General features: G+C 33.7%; 1 protein-coding gene across 1 annotated transcript in view; it reads left to right on the top strand.

Moving 5' to 3' along the window:
- ERBB4 (erb-b2 receptor tyrosine kinase 4) overlaps window positions 1-25,101 on the top strand; it is a 1,133,324-nt gene that overhangs the window by 855,516 nt on the left and 252,707 nt on the right. The window contains exons 14-16 of the mRNA XM_047773400.1: window positions 1,363-1,456; window positions 8,635-8,789; window positions 16,319-16,393. Of these exons, the coding sequence (XP_047629356.1) occupies window positions 1,363-1,456; window positions 8,635-8,789; window positions 16,319-16,393 (324 nt within the window). The remainder of the gene's footprint in view (window positions 1-1,362; window positions 1,457-8,634; window positions 8,790-16,318; window positions 16,394-25,101) is intronic.

Below are 25,101 nucleotides of genomic sequence, written 5' to 3'. Positions count from 1 at the left end.
AAATGTTAATCCATAGCAAACCAACACTTCACTTTAAGAATGCAAAATCCATGTAACTAAATATATACACAACTAACCCATAGATTTATGCTGTATATATTGAAAAACAAACTCTTATTTTTCCTGAAGTAGATGTAATCTTAATCTAACCAGCAGGAAATGAAGCTCACCTTTTGGTAAGCCTTTCCAATAGCCAACTGAGACAGTTCACTTTAAACAAAAGTGAATACTTTACTCTAGAGAAAAATAAATTTGAATTTATCACCTAGTTAATTCACAATTGCCATATCTGCAATGCTATCAGTTTAGAATGGTCGCTCATGATACAAAGTTATAAAATAGTAAAGTAGCTATAAATATTTAGTCAAGTTTTGCTAATGACTCATAGTTGACTTTATAAATTGCCTATACCCAGCACCTCATCCTTTCATACATTAATAGAAATCTTATGGTTTAAAAATATTGTACATTATTGAAACTCAATTATTGAAAGGAAAATTTTAGAGCAGACATTGCTTGAAAAACATATTTTTAACATTTAATATTCAAATACCCACAACAAAATGGAAGGTTTTGGGAAGGGATGGCTGTCATTGTAGATTTTAATTAGAGAATTTTAGAATGTTATCATGAAACTTTTTAAATTTTATACCATATGGAATTACTTCATAAAGAATTTAAACTGAAAAATACATTGTGATATTAGGTCAATAATCTAAGAAAATAAAATCTACCATAAAAAGATATTTTCCATAATTCTCCAAGGCAGATATTTTAAAAGAAAGGAATCAAAGCGGTTTTTGAAGTTTCACTAAAAATAAATTGAAGAGTCTTGGGATTTGAAGGACAAGGATGGGGAACATTCATGTAACTTAGCAACAAGAAAAATACAATAGTTCTTTCAAAGTTTAAAAAATAAAGCTTCAGCTAGGAGTAAAATTTTATATAGAGACAAACAGGTGCAGCCTTACTTTAAAAAGCAAAAGTGGTTCTGCTGTGTCATCAAAAAGTCATACTTTTTTTTCTTCTTTCTTTCTTTCTTTCTTTTCTCTCTTTTTTTTTTTTTTTTTTTTTTTTTTTTTGAGACTGCTGGAATATCTCTCACAAGAGGGAGGTTTCCTGAATGAGTCTGTCGTTGAACCCAGCAGAGGGCAAGGAGAGCCATCTGGCTGCAGTTTATCTTTTCTCCTAATGGAGAACTTACTCGTTCGTGTAGAGGGAAATGATTCTGATGCTCCTGGCACATAGAGAAACAAACTCTAGAATTTACTCTGCCAATAGGACTTTTAGCAGATGTTACTTCATTTGTTAAGTTGACAGCTTGTTTGCTTACACCGCCTCATGCCGCTGATGTTTTCACAGTGAATTTCGAGAGTTTGAGAATGGCTCCATCTGTGTGGAGTGTGACCCCCAGTGCGAGAAGATGGAAGATGGCATCCTCACGTGCCATGGACCGGTAAGCCCAAAGACATCTGTGGTTGTATTGGCTTATATAGTGTCATGTAGGAATGTTTGTTAAGCCATTGCCTTACTATTGATCCATCCATTAAATAGGGATTTACAGCACATTATGGGGAATCACATTCGACATTCTTCCCTCAAGAGGCTTACAGCTTAGAAGTAGAGATAAAATATTTAAAACTTCAGTTTCTTAAATATTTATGTTCCAGGTAATGTCTTTAAAAAGAAGATGTGGAATTGTCCTTGAAGATTTCAGAGGGTTGAAAAGAGAGATTAACAGGTCATTAAATTGAAGCAAAATAATTGATAAAATATAAATATGTATAAATTGTTATAGGAACACAAAGATAAATTAAATCTTTGGGATAGAAATTGGGGCATCAAGGAAGGCTAAAGAAAAGTGATGTTTGAGGTATGGTTTGAAGAAGAATCTGGAATGAGGAAACATGTAAAGATATGTAAATATGAAAATTCATGTTGTGTTGGAAGTAAACTGTAACATGTTCATACATGTTTTTAATCATTTAAATATGATGGCATTGTGAAGGAAAATTGAAAAAATGAGGAAGACCAGCACTCATAAACTAAAATCTAAAGCTGTATAATAAATGCCGTGGCAGAGAGAATTGAGCTATGAGGATCAAAGGAGGGGCTATGAGATTGAGATTTATATTGTTTGAAGTTAGCTTTATGGAGAAAGCGATAATTATTTTTTAGACCTTCCTTTGGTTCCCGTCATTTAGGCTTTTTCTTTTAATGAGGTCAGTATGAGTTTGTCATTCCAAAATGTCATATTCATCCTTCTTTAGACAAATTTCCAGTTTATTTGTGCATTGAATCATCTCTCAGTAGGTAATTTGGGGACCAACATTTGGGTGTAGCCAAGAGCTTCACATTGCTCCATAAGAACTCATTTGAAATTGAAATAGTATTAATTTTTCTACCACAGTGCTTATTCAGCACTTAATTAGCTTAGAAAAAAAAATATCATTGAGCCCTCCAAACTTCTATTAGGCCCCAATGAGCTGTTCTGGAACTTCATCTAAAGAAGGGTATGGAAAACTTGGACAGTTCAGAGGACTACTACAAGGATGATTAAGCTTGGAAAAACAGACCTCTGAGAAAAAGAAGTGATGTGATTTGGCATGAAGAACAAAAGTCTAAAAGACAATTTAATATGTAACAATATCCAAGTAAGTATGCAAGGGCATATGCAACTATTTTCTTTTTCCACTAAGGATAGTAATGGAAAATACAATTAATCTGCAGCATGAGAAATGTGGATTCTATAAAGAATTTCAGAAAACACAGGAAGGTAAAATTTTATAATTGGTTGTTAAAGTAATTTGAACTATTTTTATAAGACTTCTCTAAAAACCAGCATATCTAGGGACCATAAGTCATAGCATGGAAAACAAAATCTCTTTCAGAGGGAGGACTTTGAAAATAGACAATTACAATAACCAAGAATTTGACCATCTACTCTGAACAAGGCAAACTGCAAGAGCAGCCCCATGCTTTTTGATTCCCTTATGCTGCCTTCTATGGTATAAAATTATGCTAGGAAATAACTAGCTTATTGAATTTTTTTAATCTCTTTGTTTTTGCAGTCTATTTGTTTATTCCTTTGTTCTTCAAAAGAATTAAGACAGTTTATAAACATATGCATTAGAAAACCCTAAAAATAAATGTTCTTGCAATTTTCAAAATTATTTGATAACCAAGAAAGAATTAAAAAAAAAAACACATTTTGATGAACACATTTTGATTCTGTAGGACAGCGTTATTGGATCATGTGTTTAAAATCACTACCCAAAGGCTAAAATTGTGAATGAATATGTCTTGAGATTAGAGAAGGCAGTAAGTCAAAAGTAGAAAAAGCTCAGTAAAGCTGAACCGCTCATCTGTGGAAAAACAGAGAATAAAATCAAGAAAACGTACTTGATTATTTGGTTGGTAAGCCTTGAAATGCTAAGCAGATAAGAGTAAATGTCATTTAGGTTACGGTGTCTGAAAAACTACCAGGACTGAGCTCAAGCGGTAGCCCAAACTTTGCTCCCTCTAGGAGGTTGCTTGCTTTCAGCCTTTACAATTTATATTGGGTTTTTGCCTGTTTCTGGGTCTACATGTTGTCTATCAAACTGGAGACAGAGGTAGTTTTGTATACCATGTAACAGCCATATATCACTCAGGCCATCCAAAAGGTTCTGGAAACTTCTTCATGAGACTGACATTGTAATGAGATAGAGGAAGAAGTCATAAATGTAGTTATGATTTATTCTGTTGAAATTTTGCTTTCTCAACCAGTCATTGTTACCCTAATGATAATAATTGATAAATATTTATATTTGCCAAACACTATTATATCTGAACCCATTGTAATGATTAGAGAGTTGCTCCAAAAGTCTACAAGTTAGTAAGATGTGGAGCTGGGACTTGACTATAGAAGTCCTGACTCCAAATTTCACACTCTTTCCACTTCACTTTTTTTCCCCTGGGCAACAATGTCTGTAATTTGATAAGGATAAAATATTTTCTGGGACTATACATCACAGTTATATGTAAAACAGGTGGTATTACCCTATTTAAATGTGACAGACATCCAGGATAATCTTGAGAGGGATAGATTTGAAATAAAGCACGCTTCTGCTTTACATCCTTGTCTGTCTGCATTTGGTCTTTTTTTTTTATCCTTTTTCCTTTTCTTTTCTTCTTTTCTTTTTTTTAAATTTTACCCTTTCTGACTCACTTTCACTATTCCTGTATAGTCACATCGAGAATGATAAGGGAGGAAATGCAAGAAGAAAAATAAAGGACATCAAACAAAGTCATAAGAGATCAAAATGTAAGCCAGAGAAGCAGCAAGAGAAGCGAGGGGTAGGCAAGGGAAGTGATTTTTTTTTTGGGGGGGGGCACTGATTTTTAAAACACATTTTTAATAAAAGCTAAAGTAGCTGTTAAAATCAGGTTAATAAAGCATGTGTTGACATAACAAATGACCCCCATATGACAGGAACTTAGAGAAAAATCTTTAAATCTTTTTCACATAATGTGCACAATGGGTCTGGGAAATTTTCTGAGGCAGCACTTCTCCCTGTGGTGGTCTGGCATTCCAAGATGCCCTGAATTTATGGTACCTCTACATCTACATGGGGTTCCTAAGTCCTGGCGGCAGGGAAAGAGAAGGCTAGAGAGGTTGGCACTGGAAGACCTGTAAATTGCTTCTACTTAATTTCATTGTCCAAAGAATGACAAACCTCCACTCTAGTGGGAGAAAATTTCAATATTCTGTGAAGCTGGAAGGGGAAGAGAATTGTATACTGGAAAATTGTGGCATTGACTCTTATAGTAGCCACCAGAAAAAAAAATCAATTATCACTGAGAAAAAAAAAATTATTATTAGTTTTTTTGCTGCACCTGTGGAATGCTGAGGTTCTTGGGTCAGGTATCAAACCCATGCCACAGAAGCAACCAATGCTGCTTCAGTGACAACACTAGATCCTTAACTCACTGCACCAAAAATGAAATGTTTCTATCAAGATTAGTTTATCCAGAGTTCTCATTGTGGCTCAGTGGTTAATGAATCTGACTAGGAACCACGAGGTTGTGGGTTTGATCCCTGGCCTTGCTCAGTGGGTTAAGGATCCGGCATTGCTGTGGCTGTGGTGTACGTCACAGATGCGGCTTGGATCTGGTGTTGCTGTGGCTGTGGCATAGGCAGGCAGCTACAGCTCCATTGGAGCCCTAGCCAGGGAGCCTCCATATGCCGTAGGTGTGGCCATAGAAAAGACAAAAAATAATTTAAAAATATATAAAAAAGATTAGCTTATCCTTCGGATTTCTTTCTATATTATTGAGTCCAAGGGTAACTTAAAATCAGATTTGAAGAATATTACCTTTACCTCTGTTTTCTATTGCATTTATCAGTTCTGTCACTGCACCGAGGTTCTTAAAAGCTTTGGGAATATAAGGGTAGAAGAATAAGCATTAGACACACATGTATTTCTTTAAATCTCCTTATTATGGAAATGAAATGGAGAATCAGTATATTTCCTTTCTTTTGAGATTTGTCAGGACATCTTTTAGTATGTCAGCTTAGGACATTTGATTTCATATCAAGCTAATAAAACCAAATAGTTGAGATGCTTTAAAAACAAGGAAACACCAAAATAATTTATCTCTTTAAAGCATATCTAAAGACTAAATGTGAATTTGCTTCTAGTTTCATAAAATTTTTACATCTTCTGATTTTAGCTGGAATTATTTTACATTAGAAGATCTTATAGAAAAATAATTCCTAATTTTGACTATGACAGCTAAGTTACTCTAAGTTTTATTCTTGTGTTCTGCAAGAAGACATCAGCATGTCTCTTCTCTTGTACAATAAGTCATGCCACTGAGCATACTTGCACAGCAAATGATTTTGTATAATAGATGGCATTACGTGCCTAAGTACCCACGAGCAGGTGTTAAAATTGGAAGCATGTGAAGTGTTCCTTTTTGGTAGGAAATAAGAAATTGCCAGTAGCAACTCTTCAAGTTAAATAAATTCATAGAATACAAAATATGTATTCACATATATATTCACACGTACAAAGATACAAGATTTAGAAACATGAGATTTAAATATATTTATATCTATTTATCTAGATACATAAATGATAGATAGATAATAGCAAAATCTCACATCAAAATAGTAAAATAGGTGTTTGATTGAACCTCACCAGTCTCAGGATTTCCAGAAAAAAATTTCCGATTACGTTATTGTCTTTACACCACTGTTCTTAATTAGCTGCCTTTATTTAAATTTTAAAGTATTATATCTCTTGGAGTTCCCTTTTGGTGCACTGGGTTAAAAACCCGGTGTTGTCACTGTAGTGACAGGTCACTGCTGTGGTGTGGGCTTAATCTATGGCCTGACAACTTCCAAATGCTGCAGCTATAATGGAAAAAAAAATAAAAATCATTATATAAAAAAATTAAAAAAATAAAATGTGGGAGGAGTTCCCGTCATGGCTCAGTGGTTAATGAATCTGACTAGGAACCATAAGGTTGTGGGTTCGATCCCTGGCCTTGCTCAATGGGTTGAGGATCTGGCGTTGCCTTGAGCTGTGGTGTAGTTTGCAGACACAGCTCGGATCCCGCATTGCTGTGGCTCTGGCGTAGGCCGGTGGCTACAGCTCCGATTGGACCCCTAGCCTGGGAACCTCCATGTGCCATGGGAGCAGCCCAAGAAATGGCAAAAAAAAGTCAAAAAATAAATTAATAAATAAAAATAAAATAAAATGTGGGGGGAAAGAAGTAAATAAGGTATTATATTTCTTGATTGATGCCTATATCACCACTAGCAATGTCTGGATACTTTTGGATTAATGTTCATAAAAAGATGTAAAGCACTCCCATGAATAGGTTAATCCCCACACTCCTTTCCTACTAAATATCTCTGTATGAAGTTTGCTTGCTCTTATTTCCCAAATTCATAATGTTTATATTTATAAGCCTAATAATAGTAAATATTCCCCTCTATACTTAGCATATCTTATTTATCTAAATTATGTTCAGTGTGAACTGTCATAATTATTGAACTGTGCAGACAAAACCAAATTTGGGGGAGCAAGGGATCAAGGTAAGAAGTCCCAAGGAGTGGTCAAAGAGAAGAGGAATTCTAAGAGATTCTTAAGATAATATGATGTTCAAAAAAGGGAGTTCCCATCGTGGTGCAGTGGAAACGAATCCGACTAGGAACCATGAGGTTGCGGGTTCAATCCCTGGCCTCGCTCGTTGGATTAAGGACCCGGCACTGCCATGAGCTGTGGTATAGGTCACAGATGTGGCTTGGATCTGGCATTGCTGTGGCTCTGGTGTAGGCCAGCAGCTACAGCTCCAGTTAGACCCCTAGGCTGGGAACCTCCATATGCCACAGCCCTAAAAAAAGGACAAAAGATAAAAAGAAAAAAAAGAAAAAAGAGAACTGCTGTACAGCACAGGGAAATGTGTATGATTGGGTCACTTTGCTGTACAACAGAACTTGATGAAAACTTGTAAACCAACTATACTTTAATAATAATAAAAAAAGGAGAATTAAAATTAAATTTTGAGTAGTTAATATTATCAAAATAGCTGAATGTATAAATACATGGGCATCTTTTAAGAAAATAGCATTTTTTATCAAACTGTTCTCAGTTTGATTTAAGAATGTACTACTTATCATTTCTTGCATGCTTACTATCCATGGCACCAAATCCATATCTACTCTTCGGTAAAATTTTTAGACATTTAAAATGAATTTAGGGTTTTTACATTTGTTATGACATTTAAATATATTTGAATATTATTGCTTATTATAATTGTACATATGAGACATATATTGTGAATTAGAAACATAAATGTGTAAAGCGAGTTTTATTTAGAGTTATCATATTTATATCACCATCATCTTTGAGTAAGTTTCTCCAAATAATTTTCTTTTGTTTATACTTTATTATGGAGTTTTTGACATTTGCTTATCAGATTGGGCCTTTATTGTGCTCTCAGTATTGTAGTGTGATTTACTAAAATCCCTATTAATAGACATAATATGCTTTTTAGCATTATCATTAGACGATTTGAGATGGAGAGTAACTTAGAAATTAATTTTTATTTGCCCGAACTCCCTAATTCCTGTTAATCATAGAACATTTTAAAATTATTGTTCAAACAGTCATGGAACAAGTGAAGCAAAGTTTACATCTCACTTTTTATATGAAATTTAGTGTTACCTAATTCCTATTATTTCCTTATCTTCATTTAGTAGATATTAGTATCGACTAATACTGTTAATAGTCACTAACTATTTAGAAAGAATATTCACATATGCCCAGTGAGTGTGATGAAATACCCCCAAGGGAAAAAATGTGTTGTTGTCAAATATTGTTGCACTATAATCTCACCAGGAGTAAAGCACAGAAAGAAACTACTGATGTCCTTCTGGAAAAAATCACTGGACAGGTTTGTTGATTGAAAAGTTACTATGGCAGCATCCGTCCCTATTTGTACTTCTGAAAATACTCCCCAGTTCTCTAGAGGAAGATGGGTCACCCACTGAAGGCTCAATAACTAAACCACATGAATACATTCCAGAGGAAATGGCACCCATTTTTCTTTCTCCATTTGGTTTTGTTTCTTACCCTTCAGGGACCTGACAACTGCACAAAGTGTTCCCATTTTAAGGATGGCCCGAACTGTGTGGAAAAATGTCCAGATGGCTTACAAGGGGCAAACAGTTTCATTTTCAAGTATGCTGATGAGGATCGGGAGTGCCACCCATGCCATCCAAACTGCACCCAAGGGTAAGCAGTTTCACTGACCTGTGCGCAATGCTAATCGAAAGCTGAACACATCTGTCTTTATCTCTGACACAGTTTACTAAATATATAATCTCCTCATGCACAATCCTATTCATCTTTATATAATATGTTGATTTTAAGAGATATCCTTTCTACAAGAATGCTTTATGGAAACAAATGTATACCCTCTAAAATATTTCTGTTTAACATTTTCCTGTAACTTCTATTAAACATTTATGAAGCTAGTATTAGCTATACTATATACACACAGTGTAAAAATTCTTCTAAATTTTACTGGATATTAAATACATCAGAAAAGACATGTAATCATACTTTTGAGATTCATGCTTAGTAAATCTTTAATAGAGATTTTCTGTTTCTGTTTCTCTCGTCGTTAAAATCAGCCTAAAGTGATAATCTCTTTTTGATAAATGGTGTCTTGTATGTCTCCTTCAACAAAATATAAGCAAAAGCAGTGATTTTTTTTAAAGGGACCTAGTGATATGCATATTACTAAAATTACAAGTACATTTTGTGAAGGTGGTTTTATTACAGGTTAACCTATAACCTGGTGCTTCTGCAACCAATATAAGGCAATTCAAAGATAGGTGCGCATTTTTCTATTTTCCAAAAGGGAGCATTGTAAAGTGAATAATAATTAGATTTCCTTTGATATTGATAACAGTTGAATAACAAAGACATATTACAGAAAGAAAAAAGCACTGAACTTTAAAAGAGTAATGCCACTTCATCTAACAAATCCCAACAATTATTTCTTTAAAAGACAGCAAATCTGTTTTAATAAGGACTTTTCCTTTTCTTTCTTCTAGAAGATCAATACATTTAGAATAAAGAACAGTTTCATATACTCTATCCTCCTTCTGTCCTCTTCTCCAGTGTGAGTGCCCAAACATATGCACACACATACGAATAAACACATGCACTTGTTGAGAATCATCTTGGGTACTTGAGATCTGGCAGGAAAGCATGAGATTCTATAAAGAGATTTTCTGCCAGATTAAGGGCTAGCTGTTAGGGGATATTGAAGAGGTTAAGCAAGCAACATCATTTTCTGCCAAGAGGACATCATTTTGCAGATGCTGTTACAATTTCCTGCAGGTCAAGAAATCAGCTTAAGTCACTCTCAAGTGACAGATCCTCAAAAGGTAAAGTAATATTCTGCCATTCAAATTCAAATTCAGCCTGGAAGAGCTAATGCCACCTCATTGGTTTACCTAAAGCATGTAGTTTGAGGACACCAAAATGATCACATAGACACTTTGCTTCAAGGAAACTAGAAAGAATAATCTGCTCCCTTTGTGAGATTTTGGCGTACTTCGGTTAAGAGTATTTCATGGAAATATCAATACTGCTCGTGCAGAGGAGTCAGCAACAGAAAGATAAAACTTTGCCTCCTAAAAAATCATCCACAAGAGGGTTTTATTGTTTTGCAGCTAAAATTAAACCAGTAAATTATTCAAGATAATGTTGATGTCAACAGCTGTTGCCATTCAAAATTGAGACCTTTTGCTGTTTTTGCAAATCTAATTACAACAAAGCCATTAGGGAAATGAAAGTGAGATCGCAGAGCCATAGTCTAAATGTGTAGCTGGTGTGTCTTTCTCACAGCCCTTCTAAATACTGATTATATAATAAAAGAAGAGGTATAGAGTGGGGGGAAAGAGAAGTAGGGATAATGAAGAGATCGGTTTACCACAGCAACCAAAGCCGGATGTCAACTTAAAGGGAGAATGACGGTGTGATAGGAAATACATCTGACCAGACCATCTGGGAATCCTAGTAAACAGAAAGATGACTTGAAATTCCCTGCTTTAGAACGATGTTGAGACAGAATTTGAATATTGCCCTCTCTTATCTGCTAAGGTAAATGGATCCTGTCATGACTAACAGTGCAGATGGACTTTTTGCCTTTGTTTTCATTTAGCTTTCTGCCATCCTTTTACTAAGAGCTTCTGTATTGTCCAGGTCTGCTCACTTCATAGAGTTCTGAGGTCACAGCCCCAGAGCAGAGTCTAGGAATTTGGAATTTCTAAATTCCTAAGTCCTCCCCTGTACTCTGTGTGGCGTAGCACTGTGCTTTGGGATCATTTTAATGAAGCCATGAGGTGCTCTGTGCAGTCAGCCCCTTCAGAGCGTGTAGAAATAGTCTTTCCCTAGAAAGATCACAGGGCAATATGGATGAGGGGACGAGTGGCTATTTTTATTCCTAACCATGTGTGATAGCTGACCCCTCAGTAAGTGTGAGCTTAACTAGGCCGACTCCATTTTGAAAAACAGCTTTTCTTTTATATGCCAATATTATGTCAGCTAGATAATTCAAGAACCAAGTTAATGGAAATAGTCTTTCAAATCACATTTTTCAGAAAGAAAATTCCTACTTTGAATACTGTTTAATGATTGTCTGAAAATAAAATTATCTGCATAATACCTTAAAAGCACTTTCACTACTCTAAAAGTACATTAAATATATTGGCTCTAATAAGTTCTTTAGATATTTTTAAAATAGGTGATCCATTTAGCCATCACCTATCGAGAGATTCTAATATTCCTAGAGGAAAAATATAATTTCATATCTTCTTGCCTTGATTATAGGACTTTTATTTTAGCAGCCTTTCTCATTCATTCCTCCATTTTATGTTGAACCCCTACTGTATATCAAATATAGTGATAGTTAAGTTCAGAAATAAGCAAGACACAGCTCTTGACCACTAGGAAGTCACAGTCCAGTGAATTTTTATTCTTACAATTCATGTCTTCCTATTAGAAATCTTTCTCTGTATTTTGAAGTGTTTAGCAGGAATTTAAAACTTAGAAATGATATTCATATTTGAAATTAGCAGAACAGAATTTTTAAAAGAGGACTTGTAGGAGTTGCCGTCATGATGCAGTGGAAACGAATCCAACTAGGAACCATGAGGTTGCAGGTTCGATTCCTGGCTTTGCTCAGTTGGTGAAGGATCCGGTGTTGCTGTGAGCTGTGGTATAGGTCGCAGATGCGGCTCAGATCTGGCATTGCTGTGGCTCCGGCATAGGCCGGCAGCAGCAGCTCCTATTAGACCCTAGCCTGGGAACCTCCATACGCCGTGGGTGCAGCCCTAAAAGGACAAAAAGACAAAAAAATAAAAAAGTAAAAGAGGACTTGTAAACTAAATTTAGTATACAATTGCATAGTTATAAGGACAAAGATTATAGTTTCTTTATTAACATCACTAGCATCTACAATGAATATCAATTTAAATTTTTGTTTTGAAACGTGAATTGGGATATTTATTTTATTGGACATCTTTTGAAATTTTTATTAAAAGTATGTATTAATATTACAACCATGATTTCATATTATTTAATTCCCTATGTCTTAATCTTTTTAAATTAATTCTTTTTATATTTTTTAATTTACACAGTGAAATAATTTCATTGATGGAGAGAACAAAATAAAGGCTGTTTGTGAAATTATTGTCTATATTTTTGTAATGAAATTTTAAAATATTCTTCCATTTTAGTTTCAAAACTTAGAAGATTATCTGTCAAAATACTTCAACTATATTACTTACATGGGTATATCATAATGGTAGTAGATCAGTAAGTAAAGCAAATGTTAAACATAATTCAATATTTGGAATAACAGATCTTTAATGCATTATTTTATATCTTTAGTTTCTCTTTCTGTAAAATCCCTGCTTTAGAACACTAACTATCTAGAGAGTTACATCTTTCTCCATCCTCATTTCATCTCTTATTTGGGATTTTGATTCTTCAAAATTTAATGTTTCCATTATTCTTTGATCTTCTTGAATCAATATAAATTGCAGGTGCTAATTAGTTGCTTGTAGAGAGATAGTACAAAGAAGTGAAATAGAATGTACATCTTTAAATACAGTGACTTGTATTTAGGAAACACAGTGCCACTTCAGACACATTCTTATTCATCTTTGTCTTCCATTTTTTTAATTCTCAATTTATAAATACATTTAAATCTCAAATATCCTACAAAATCTCCTAGACAAATTTTCATGACATCACATCCTGCCCCCTCAGTAGCTCCTCCCTTTTTCTTTGCCTCTGTCTTTTTTCCAGTATGCTTCTCCACTCACAGCAACCTAATTTCTAGTGACCTTGACTATGACAATTTACATACTCTTAGTTCTTTTATTAGACTTCTCTTTGCATTTGACATCAACTCTCACTCGTTTACTGATTTGGCTCTCAGAACACTATAATTAATTTATTTTACTCAGTTATATTTCCCTATGTTTCTGGCATCTGACCTCATCTATGCCATTTACTAATTATTGAAGTTCCTTGAGTTTCAGTCTCAGTCCTGCCTTAAAGATCCTTCTTCAGCCATCACATCCACTTACATGATGTCAACCTTCTCCTATAAAGTGGGTAAACTGGATCATTATGCTTCTACCTCCGGCTTCCTTGCCCCTGCCCAACCCCCAACCCATGCCCTGCCTCATCTGATACATACTCATATTTCCACCTGCTGAGGAATATTTCTACCTGGATGGAAGAAAGCCACACTGAAATCTAGATACCCAAAACTGAAATTACCAATCCCTTCTGTCTGAACACACACACACACACACACACACACACACAAGGGAAGGTTTTCCTCCTCGAACGTTCTTTCACTGATAGCACCACCATTCTCAAAGTTAGAAATATGAGTTATTTTTAACTCCTCTGATCTTTCCACTTCTATCAACGAATCAGCCATCAACTACTCCTTTTCCCCTCATTATTTCTAGAATCTGTCCCTTTGCCTCCATCCTATGCACCAGTTCCCTAGTCAAATCCTTCATCTTCTCTTAAATAGACTACACCAGTTTCTGTACCAAAGGAAACTGCCTGGTTCCCAGATGACTAGTTCCCACAGGGTAAAGAGACCAACATATAACACAAATCTAGCAATTTCATGACTTCTAAAAAACTTTACAGTGCTTCCCTCTTTTCTTTTCTTTTGTCTTTTGGCCATTTCTTGGGCCGCTCCCGCGGCATATGGAGGTTCCCAGGCTAGGGGTCGAATCGCAGCTGTAGCCACCGGCCTACGTTAGAGCCACAACAACGCGAGATCCGAGCCACGTCTGCAACCTTCACCACAGCTCAAAGCAATGCCGGATGGTTAACCCACTGAGCAAGGGCAGGGACCGAACCCGCAACCTCATCCTTCTTAATCGGATTCGTTAACCACTGCACCACGACGGGAACTCCAGTGCTTCTCTTTTAAGTTTGTTCCTATGAGTCTTCAAGTTCTGGTTCCTATCTAATGTTCTAGCTTCTTTTCTATCCTCTCTTTGTTGCATCATGTTTCTCTCTATTTAGAATTATTTGTACCTGTTTATATACACACTACCTATCCTCAGATCTATGTTGTTGCTTCTGCTTTTTCTTTCCCCTTAGAAATCATTGCCACTCCAATTCTGGTTCTCAGGACACTGAACTTCAGCTTCCTGACTTCTCCATGAGGGTTACCATGACCTTCTGAAGCTGTGTGCCCATGTACATTATTATATGTATCACCTTACACAGTACACAACTGTTTATGCATCTGTCTCCTCCATTAAATTGTGAGCTCCTTAAGAATAGGAAAACTGTCTAATTCATCTTTTTTGTTTCTCCCCAGCTATTAGAATAGTAGGAAAACTTAGTAGGCATGTGGCACAGTTTCTTATTTTTATTTTTTGTAATGTATGAATGAATATCTTTCATTATTCATACTTTCCTCTCAAGTTAAATTTTACTTTCAAATATTTTTATCTTTAAAAGATTATTATAAAGACACAGATTACAAACTAACCATAGCTTTCAGATTATCACTTGGAAATAAGAAGTAGGCTATTAATTTTACAGAAAAAAAGCATTTTGAGGAAGATATAATAGTAAACTAGAAAAAGATAAGTCCTTTAGAATAGAATAAAAGAACACCATATAAAACAATTTGGAAACTTTTACAGTAATTGATTTTTTCATTTTTAGAAATGATTTTTATTATTGATTATGGAATCAACTCAATGTCATGTGCTCTATATTTTAAATTTTTAGTTCTTATTTGTGTTTTGGGGGGAAAGTCTTTTTCACAGTGTATTTCCCATTTTTCTGCACATGAAAATTTTTCTGGGCCACTCAAAGCTAATCTCCAAAAAGCAATTTTTTCCCCAGGAGGAATGTTATAACAGATACTGATAAAGCAGAGAAATAGTGGCTTAATTATTTTATACATAGTTATATTGGTTTACCAATGTTGCAGAGTTTTCTAACGATATAATTGATAGTCTGGCCTTATACAGTCTGAGCACCTTATTACTTCATTGCGTAGTGATTTTAATTCAACTTCCTTTTCAGTTTTAGAAAGTTGGAAAAAATATTACCAGCAAAATTAGACAGTTCTATAAATCATAACTACACAAGAAATCTTGATAATTTATTGGAGCTAAATGTCTTTAATGAGAAAAAGAAAAAATACAATTCAAATTCATTGAAATATGGAAGAAATAATATTTCTAAAATACCTCAAAATTGGCATTTTTTTTACTAATATACTTTCACTTAAATGTTAACATCAGTGGGTTCTTTAGTTACCTAGGTCTCAATTTAGTCATTTCCTTGGGTAGTATTTATTTGCTATTTTTTTATTTCAATATTATGGCACTTTTAAACCTGTTTTTATTTGCCTGTTATGGCCTTGCTCTTTTAAAAGCGAATGTCAAGATAAACTGTGGTATGGTTAAACCAGTTAATTTGCTTTTAAAATGAATTCATGTTTAAAGATAAGTATATTTTAAAGACAGTCACAACCAAGGAATGGAATAATGTGATTATGTAAAGTATCCGTGAGAATAGCATTAAACCATGTTAACTCATTTTCTGCTAAAATCAATCTTTAATGAATATTAAGCATCATGTATTATATTGAATAGCTCATGTTTCCTCTTTTATTGATTTTGCTTTTTACTTAAACTTATGGCCTTTTAGAAGAAACCATATACATGAAATTATAGCCATTGAAATATCAAGTTACTCATCAAGACATATAATCATGAATGATACAAATGAATTTAAAATATTAGAAATGAGCAGCATGTATTTGGAAGTTATTCACAGAAACAGAGTACAATGTCCGTTACTGTGGACATGTTATTCTGCATTGCATTTGTGTTGTATTTGCAACTAATTTCTGGGTATCCATGGAGTAATAATATTCTCACTAGCTTTAAATTTATGAAGTTCTGAAATTGTCTAATAATGATAGTTAAGTTTGACACAATCAGTATGTCTTTCTGATTCTTTTTTTAAAATGACTGATTTTTTTTCCTTGTATTTTTAAAATTTGGATTTTCTGCAGGTGCATAGGCTCAAGTATTGAAGACTGCATTGGCCTGATGGATAGGTACTTGGTGTGCTTGCTTCCCATGTTTTTCCTCCAAGGCTCCATGTGTGAGCACTGGTGCATGTGTGTGCATGTCACTGTGAACGGAGAATGATGTTTTCTGTTCTGTAATTGCCTGCAGGTGTAGCGGTCCAACTAGTCATGACTGCATTTACTACCTTTGGACGGGCCATTCCACATTACCACAACATGCTAGGTAACATCTACCATGTTTCCATTTTGTCACTCAGATCCTTACCCAGTTATCATGGATAAAAAGTACGAACCAGTTGGGTAAAATTGACAAGATGTTAAATCAGGGAATTATGAAAGAGGCATATAACACTTTATTTTTCAAGCTGAATTTCTTACCTCTTCTTTTATTCATTATGATTTTAGAACCTATATTAGTAAAGTCATTTATTTTTAATTTTGTACAATGTAAACAGAATTTTAAATTAATATGGAAATTTAGTAGTATATTTTTGTTCATAACTCTATAGATGATTACAAAATAAATATTTTAAAAGAGCAATTTACAAAAGTTGATCTGTTTTTATAAGATGTTATTTAATCTGACTTTATGTTATTTTAAACTGGTTGGTATATTCTCTAGGCATCAGAATTACTGTAGACTAAAGACAATGTAGAAACTCTTTTTATGCAGGTAAAAGTACAAGTTAGAATTAAAAAACAAGTTATTTCACTCATGTTTGTACAGAAACCTATATGTGAACATTTGTTGTGGTTCAATGCAGAATCACTAAAACCTGAAAATTAGTCAAAAATATCTTTTAATTGTGATATATCCATACACTGTAACACTACTCATCACTAGAAATGAAAAAACTACTGATATACACCAAACATGGATGGATCTCAAAAGCGTTAAGCTAAATGAAAGAAGCTAGACTTAAAAGAAGACATACTATAGAATTCCATTTATGTGGCATTCTATAAAAGACAGAACCATAGAGACAGAAGATAGATCCGTCTTGCCAGGGGCTGGGGAGTGGCAGATAAGGTTGACTCCAAATTCTCGTGAGGAAATTTGTGGATGGTGGTGGTGGGACTGTTCTACATCTTGATAGCGGAGATGGTTGCACGGATGTACAGGCTTCTCAAAATGGTAATTCAGTACATTAAAAAGAATGGATTTTACTGTGTGTAAATTATGCCTCGATAAAGTTGATTTTTAAAACATCTTATGTTTAGGAAAACAGTAACTTTACAATGTTAGGTAGAAATATTGTTAGCTTTCTTTATGAAACAAATTAATTGTATTTTTCAGAAGAAAGAATATAGTGCTAAATTACAATTAACAAAGTAATCATTTTGGGCAAAGCATTGCCTTTTAATGTAAACCTTTGATTGAAATACAACATATATATATATATTTATATTTAAAGCCATAAATGTAAAACATAAATGCAAAGCTCAGTAAATTTCTCCAAATGAGACAGTTGTGTAATCATCAGCCAGATCAAGAAACAGAACAGTATCAGAACCAGAAATGCTTCTTGTGCCCCCTTCTGAGGGTAAGTACTACCCTGAATGCTAAGAACATAGGTCAGTGTGCCTATTTTTGTACTTTAACCATGCACTATGGACTCTTTACATCTGGCTTCTTCCGCTAAATATTATATCATGAGATTCATCCATGTCTTTTAACTTAGTTGTAGTTTTCTTTAATTTATATTTTATTTTGCCTTTGTCTTTAAAACAATAGAAGTGATATGTCATTAATAAAGTATTTTTAATGAAATACATAAAAAATTAAATTAAAAAATAGAATGTGGTAAAGTTAAGTGATCACACAACAGCGGCACTTTGGCATTTGGGCACAAGACCAGTTGGTATAGTAGTTTCGAGCAAGGTCAAATTATGAAATAAATCAACAAGAGGGAGGGGGAGGGAGAGAGAGAGAGAGACCTAAAGCCCAAACTGGTTTGATAAGCTAATATCTATTTTAGGTTGTTACTACATATATGAAATAATTTTTCCTCCTTGAGACTTTAGTTGTGTCACTGGATGTCAATTTGAAGCATGTTTTCACATTCGTTTTGATGATTGTCTTACAATCATTACAGCCAATTAACAAGAGGCAATGTAGTATGGTTAGGTACGCTGTCTTTGGAATTAGACTGAGTTCAAAGCCAGGCTCTACCATTTTTTAGATGTGTGACCTTAGGTAAGTTCCTTAAATTGTCTGAGCTTCACTTTCTTCATTATAAAATAAGAATATTAATATCATTCCTAAATTGACTATGAAGATTGAATGAGCCCATAAAACAGTGACTGGCTTAGATAAATCACTCAATAAATGTTATTACTTATTATGTCTCTAGATATCAGATATTTTAGATGTTAGAGATGAAGGAGCATATCCTTCCAGGAGGAGGAAGGTCTCTTAGAGTCACCCAGGGAGCTTTAATATTTACCTCTACCCTTTGACAGGTCCTTTGAAGGAAAGGACATTTCTTTTTTTCATCTTGAGAATCACTGTCATGATGTGGGCCACTGGTACCAAGAATAGTAGGTCATAGGCAAAAGCATATGCAGAGACAGAGAAAGGATTAAAACCATAGTGACAGGTGACTTGTGAATTTCAGTGCAAGTAACTGAGATTACATAACTCAAAATCATAGTATACCTTATAGATTTGATATTTCCAATATTTATATCAAAGTGGTTTGGTAATGCTCAGTCCTATTACTTGCCTAGATTTCCAGGTCATTCCCTATCGTCTTAAACCAATATACCTGATTCAGAATAGCTTTGTTATAAATAGGTGATCATGTCTAGGAATAGCATAGAGAGCGTAGTTCAGCCCTTCATTCCTATGAAAAATCACTTGTAGGCATTTATACAGGTAAAGAGCAGAGGCATTTGTACAGGTAAAAAGATTTTCACACTTTTTCTTGAGTGTGAAAGCCTGGGTTCAAATATTGACTATACAGTATTTTTTATCTGTGGAATGGGGACAGTCATGGCAATTTTTAAAATGGGAATTCTTATACCTCATAAGATCAGTGTGAGGGTTAAATGAGATAATACACAGGAGCCATTATCTAGGATAAGTTCACTGGTAGTGTTTATGACTCTAGTTGAAATATTGGCAAAACAATCTTTTTGAAGCTTTCATGAGGTTGTGATCTATTATCATTAGGACATTAATCCAATAGTTCAATGACTATGAAATTGACACATCAAAATTTCTCAGGTTTTAAGTAATTTTTTTTTCAGACTTCTAAATAAAACTATTCCAAAGAATTGGTAGTAGGTAGCTATTTGCTCCTTTCAGAAAAACTCTAGATATCTTTAATACATGTTTTGAGCTTAAATTTTAAGCAATGTGACTCTACTCTTCAATTGTATTGATTTGTTAGAATTAGATAACTTGAGGCATTTTATAAGGTAGTTTGGAATTTTTTATGAAAGATTTAGCTTGGACACTCTGCAACAGTATATATTACTGTGGGGAATTTTGAGGTAGACTGAATGAGAGGTAAAAGTAACAAATATCTTCTTTTTCAGGTCTTTAATATTGCAGTAAATTCTTATTTCTCTGAAATGCGGTGAGCATATATTTAATTGAAAGCAGGGGACTATTCTAGTAATATTTCAAGTCATTTTCCAGTTTTAAATTCTATGATAATTTCCCCCCCTAAGATTCTGTCCTAATTGATTTACATCTTATATAATAGAAGGACAAAAATAAGATAGAATTAATTGTCATAAACCATGTTTTAACTGGGAGATTGTACGAAAGCCCAGTTGTCTTTTAGTCACAGAAAATTACACTGAGCATATCAATGTGGCCATTTCAAGATATTTGGAGTTCATACTCCCTGTTGCCCCATTATGCTGTATTCTCTTTCCTAAACCAGCAGGAAAGGAGATTGAAGATTTAAATGAAAACAGGTGAAATGTTTCCAATCTTGATCGACTTTCATTTTCTAAGCAGTGTTATTCTTTCCTAAGCCTACAATTTTTGAATTGGTTTTCCACACTCCATTTACCTTATAGGCTGCTGCTGGAATTTCTTCCAGGAAGATTGGATAGGATAGGATAGAATTTTTTTTTCACCTGTAGTCTCCTAGACTATGCTACTTATAATGAAAATAATACTTGTAATTTTGAAACTTCTCCGTAATTTCCTTATCTGAAATAAATGCCTTCAAAACAGCATTTACCTTTGATGCTCATCCTTTTCCATCAAGAATCGTATGAAGAAATATGTTCAGAAAATTTTTTGTTATTACTTTAGCTTGTACATATGCTGTTTTCATATAGAATCTCATAGAGTGCTGTATTAGAGTCTTTTCTACTTTAGTTTCCTTGTCAAATATACATCCAAAGCTTTTTTAAGGTCTCAGTTTCTTACTCTATTGGAACCTAAATTTGTTCATCTCAACAAGCAAAGACTCTATTTGCAAAGCCTTTTTTTGTTAGTTAGCAATCCTAGCTGTATACTAGTTTTTTTTTTTTTTTTTCAATTTGGGACATAAATTATTACGACTACTAGATATAAGTTCAAAAATTTTTATCCAGCTATTTGCTCCAACTCAATTATTCTAGATGCTTCACAATATGAAATAAGGTAATTCAACTTAATTTAACTCCCTAAATCTCATATAGGAAGATACTTGAGGAACACTTTATATTCATGTCACATTTTAACGCCTGTGTCACACTTTCACTTTACAATATAGTGGTTATTCCCTAAGAGGTCACATAACAGTTAATCCTTTAGGAGTGTGATCCGTGTAAGATATACAAGAGAGATGATGTGATATTCTCGGCATCACTTTTACAAATGGCACAGTCTTTTTTCTTTGTTTGTTTTGCCTCCAAGGAACTTCGTTTGTAACTTATGACCAGATCTAATGGTCAAAAAAGTCCGTAGATAGTTATCTCAGTTGAGTGGCAGTTGCGTTATGATCTCTAAACCCAATAAAAAAAAAGTACACAGGCTTTTTATTATAAATCTATCCTCAGTTCTCCACATTCTGGTATATTAAATTTACTTTTGAGTTAAAAAGAGTTTGAAGAGGTGAAGGAGAGTATGTGGGTTTCTTCTTTTCCAGATGATTTTACTCTTACACTTCCCAATACTCATAAAAATACCAAAATTATCAAAGAAACATAAGGCAAGAGCAAAACATCTCAAATCAGTTGTTGTTAATTCCTCTTCATACAGTTCAAGTGGTTATTTTAAACAAAAGTATTTAGTAGTTCAAGGATACGGGAGTGCCTTTTATAACAATATGCCACAAAAATCCCTATACATTGTTACAATGCTTTTACAGATCCTAGAAACTGACTATAAAATGTGACCAGAAGTCATACTTCTGGTTGAAATCAAAAGAAATTATAAGAGCATTGACTTTAGGACTATAATAGAAAATCTAAAGATAGCATTACTGAACTGAGAAGATGTTTATTATACTATTTAAGGGTCAGAGCAAAAATTCAATGGATTGAGGGAACCACTGTGAATATTTTTTTGCTCTTTCCCATGAGCATCTTTCTATAGTATAGAAATGATGGTGTTGTAATTATTCATTTCTGATTTGGAAGGATGTCAAGACTGCTTACAGTCAATGATCTCAAAATATTTTAAGCTTCATTGAAATTCATTACTGACAATCCAATGTCCTTTATTAAAAATGGAAACAAAAAAATAAAAGATATCTCTAAAGTCTCAGTTCTTTTCTTTAGGCAGATATTTATATGGTTTAAAAGTATTTTGAATATATTGTTCCAAGATTTGACCTGTGGCATTATTTTTATAGAATATAATTTAGAGGTGTAAATATGACATCAATATTACTAAGGATTTTTAATTTGGATTTTAATACACTAAATATTAAATTTTATTTCATAGTGTTTTATTTCTAACCTAACTTTCAGACAGAGCTGTCTAAATTGCAACCAACTAAAAATATAAACCCGTTGCAAACATTTCTGTAGCTGGTACATGCAGAGTTCCTCTGACAATGCACAAAGGAAGTAAAAAAGTACCAGATATGGCAAAATAAACAAGTAATCCCTAATAAAGAGAAATTACTTCATGCTTTCCAAGGATTAAGATATAAATATGTTAAACAACAAGTTATATATACATGTATGTAAAAAGTGGCATTTAACTTCATTCCTTACTAAAATCTGACACAAAAGTTATTGGTAAATTATTGAAAGTCCTAAGAGTAATGCCTTCTCATCTAGTTAGCACCCAAATGCTATTGATTGAATATCTCGAAATTAATAAACTCTAAAATAATGAGGGTTACCACATATAGCATATATACTTTATCTTTTACTTACTCCTAGTATTTTATCCTTAAAATCATGCTTAGTATGTATGTGAAATAACTTCAGTGTTTTATAGAAAAAAATCAGAATAATTATATGAGGGAATAGTATTAAACTTCTCCAATATGAAGATATTAACAAATTTAGCTTCTAAAGCTATCCTAGTTAACCCTCAAAATCTATTTTGAAATTCAAAATATCATATATCTATATTATATATTTGATAACTAAAATGGCAAGGATTTGGAAAAAAATCTATTTTGTGATTAGGTAAAGTGAAGGAATTGATCGACTGCTGTATGTTTTCTATTGCTATGTAAAAATTACCATAAACTTAGCTTAAAAATAGAAACAAAAACACAGTTCTGTAGGTAAAAGGACAGGCTTGGCTATGTTCTTTCCTTAGTATGTCACCAGGCTGAAGTCAAGGTGCTGTCTGGGTTATGTTCTCATCCAGAACTTAGAGTCCTTTTCCAAGTTTACTCAGAAGGCAGAATCCAGGTCCTTGCAGTTGTAGGACCGTAGCTCTTGTTTCATTGTATATTCTTTGCCTTGGGCACTCCTTGTCACGTAGCCTTCTCTATCTTCAAAGACAGCAGCAGTGTGCCAATTTTCTCATTATTGAATATTTCAGTTTTTATCTCTCTGACCTCTAGACCCAAACTGAGAAGCATCTGCGATGAGATCAGGCCTACCCTTTTGTCTCCTTATCTTGAGGTCAAGTGATTTGGAACCTTAATTATATCTGCAAAATCCTTTTATAGCACATCTAAGTTACTATTTGATTGAATAACTGGGTGAACATGTTTATACACTAGAGGCTGGAATGCTGGGGCCATCTTTGAATTCTGCCTACCTTACTTGCCATGGTGACTTACGTATAGTATTTCCAATGACCCCTTTCTTATTTCTTCTTGTCCTATAAGGAGGAACCTTTATTTGCTATGTCCTATGCAATTTTGCTGTATAAGAACACCTCTAGGTCTGGAAGAAATTTGTCTTACTACCTTCAAATAATTTATTGTTTGTTTGCTTGAAAGAGAGCCAGAAGCAAGCAATTAAGGTATTGTCTTAGAACTAAAACTAGGGTGCTTTTGTACACTTATTTTCTATAAGTTAAGGTCTCAGTGTACACATTGACTCCAGGTCTTCCATATTTCATTTGTGAGCAGTATAATTGGGTACAAACTGGCCTAGTGTTAACACCAAATTTATGTCCTTTCCATTTATTTATCAAACTGGTGAGTCTTCCTCAAGAGTGCTCTAGACCTGCTCTGAGTTTGATAAGGAAAACCACAAGCCACATGTGGTCTTTGAGCACTTGAAATATGGTCAAAACAAATTGAGATGGTTTGTAACCATAAATTGTACCCTAGATTTTAAAGACATCATATCAAAAATAAAGGAATGTAAAACATCTCATTAAAATTTTACCATATTGATTATATGTTGAAATGCTAATAATTTTGGATATATTGAGATAAATACATTTTTACCATAATTAATTTCATCTTTAAAAGGATTTCTACTAGAATATTTTAAATAACCATTTTCTCACATTACGTATTCTGGTATAGCGCTGCTCTAGAGCTGTCATCATAAAACTTTGAATACTCTTATCAATGAGAGCCTTTCATCATACACTCATCTAGGCAGTTATAAAAATAGAATTTATGATAGATTTTTAATAGGGTAAAATAAAGTTTAATATAAACAGAAACTGTAATTTTTTTTTTCTTGCTTCCCCACTTTGGAGGTCACAGGTTTTGATTTTAGAGTGTGATATCTATATTGATAGGGAATAGGCCTTTTTGCAATGAGTATTTTTGGTAATAATTTTACACACAGTAGAAATGGTGGAGGGAATGCTTTTACATGTTCATAGAAGGGTATTTATTTTATCATCTTTGATAGGTTACAGATGGTATGAGTCAGACAGACAGAGACAAGGAGAAACATCTGTTTGCCTGAATGCATTGTATATACCTATATATTTATATGTGCCCACAAGTCTTATAAACTTCCATTAGAGAAGAACTAAATATGACCAGTTGGGTCTGAATTTAGAACTCCTAGTATTGTCTACTTTTTAAACTGAAAATTACTCAAAGATTTGGTATTATATTGTAGAGACTCTCTTAAAATATCTTTTGAGGCCAAAGGTTCTACTAAAATATTTATATTTTTATATGTCATAAATAAACAATAGTTAAACTTAAGCATTTATTAAGTAAAGGTTAAAGTTTCTATTTTTATGTCTGATATGCATGTGTGTATTCAGAAAGGAGTCAAAATTAGTTCTCCATATAAGTCAGGCATACATTGGATTAAGCCCTAAGTATCTTTTCTTTCTTTTATATATTTCCTATTTAACTATTTAACTAAAGGAATCTAATTTACTAAGACCCCCTTCTGTGATGTGGTTGCATAAAATGATATGTAGATATTAACTTAAATTGCTCTCTTCATGCTTTTTTATTACCTCAGCACCTTCCCTAACTAATCATTCTTTCATAAACATACAATTATTTTTATACTTCGTATGTAAGTAGGAGCTAATTAACTGAGAGCACTTTGATTTACCGGTGAAATTCCTCACAGTGATTT

The sequence above is a fragment of the Phacochoerus africanus genome, chromosome 3 (assembly GCF_016906955.1).
Source record: "Phacochoerus africanus isolate WHEZ1 chromosome 3, ROS_Pafr_v1, whole genome shotgun sequence".
Classification (NCBI taxonomy): Eukaryota; Metazoa; Chordata; class Mammalia; order Artiodactyla; family Suidae; genus Phacochoerus; species Phacochoerus africanus.
This window is presented reverse-complemented; position numbering and strand designations above follow the sequence as displayed.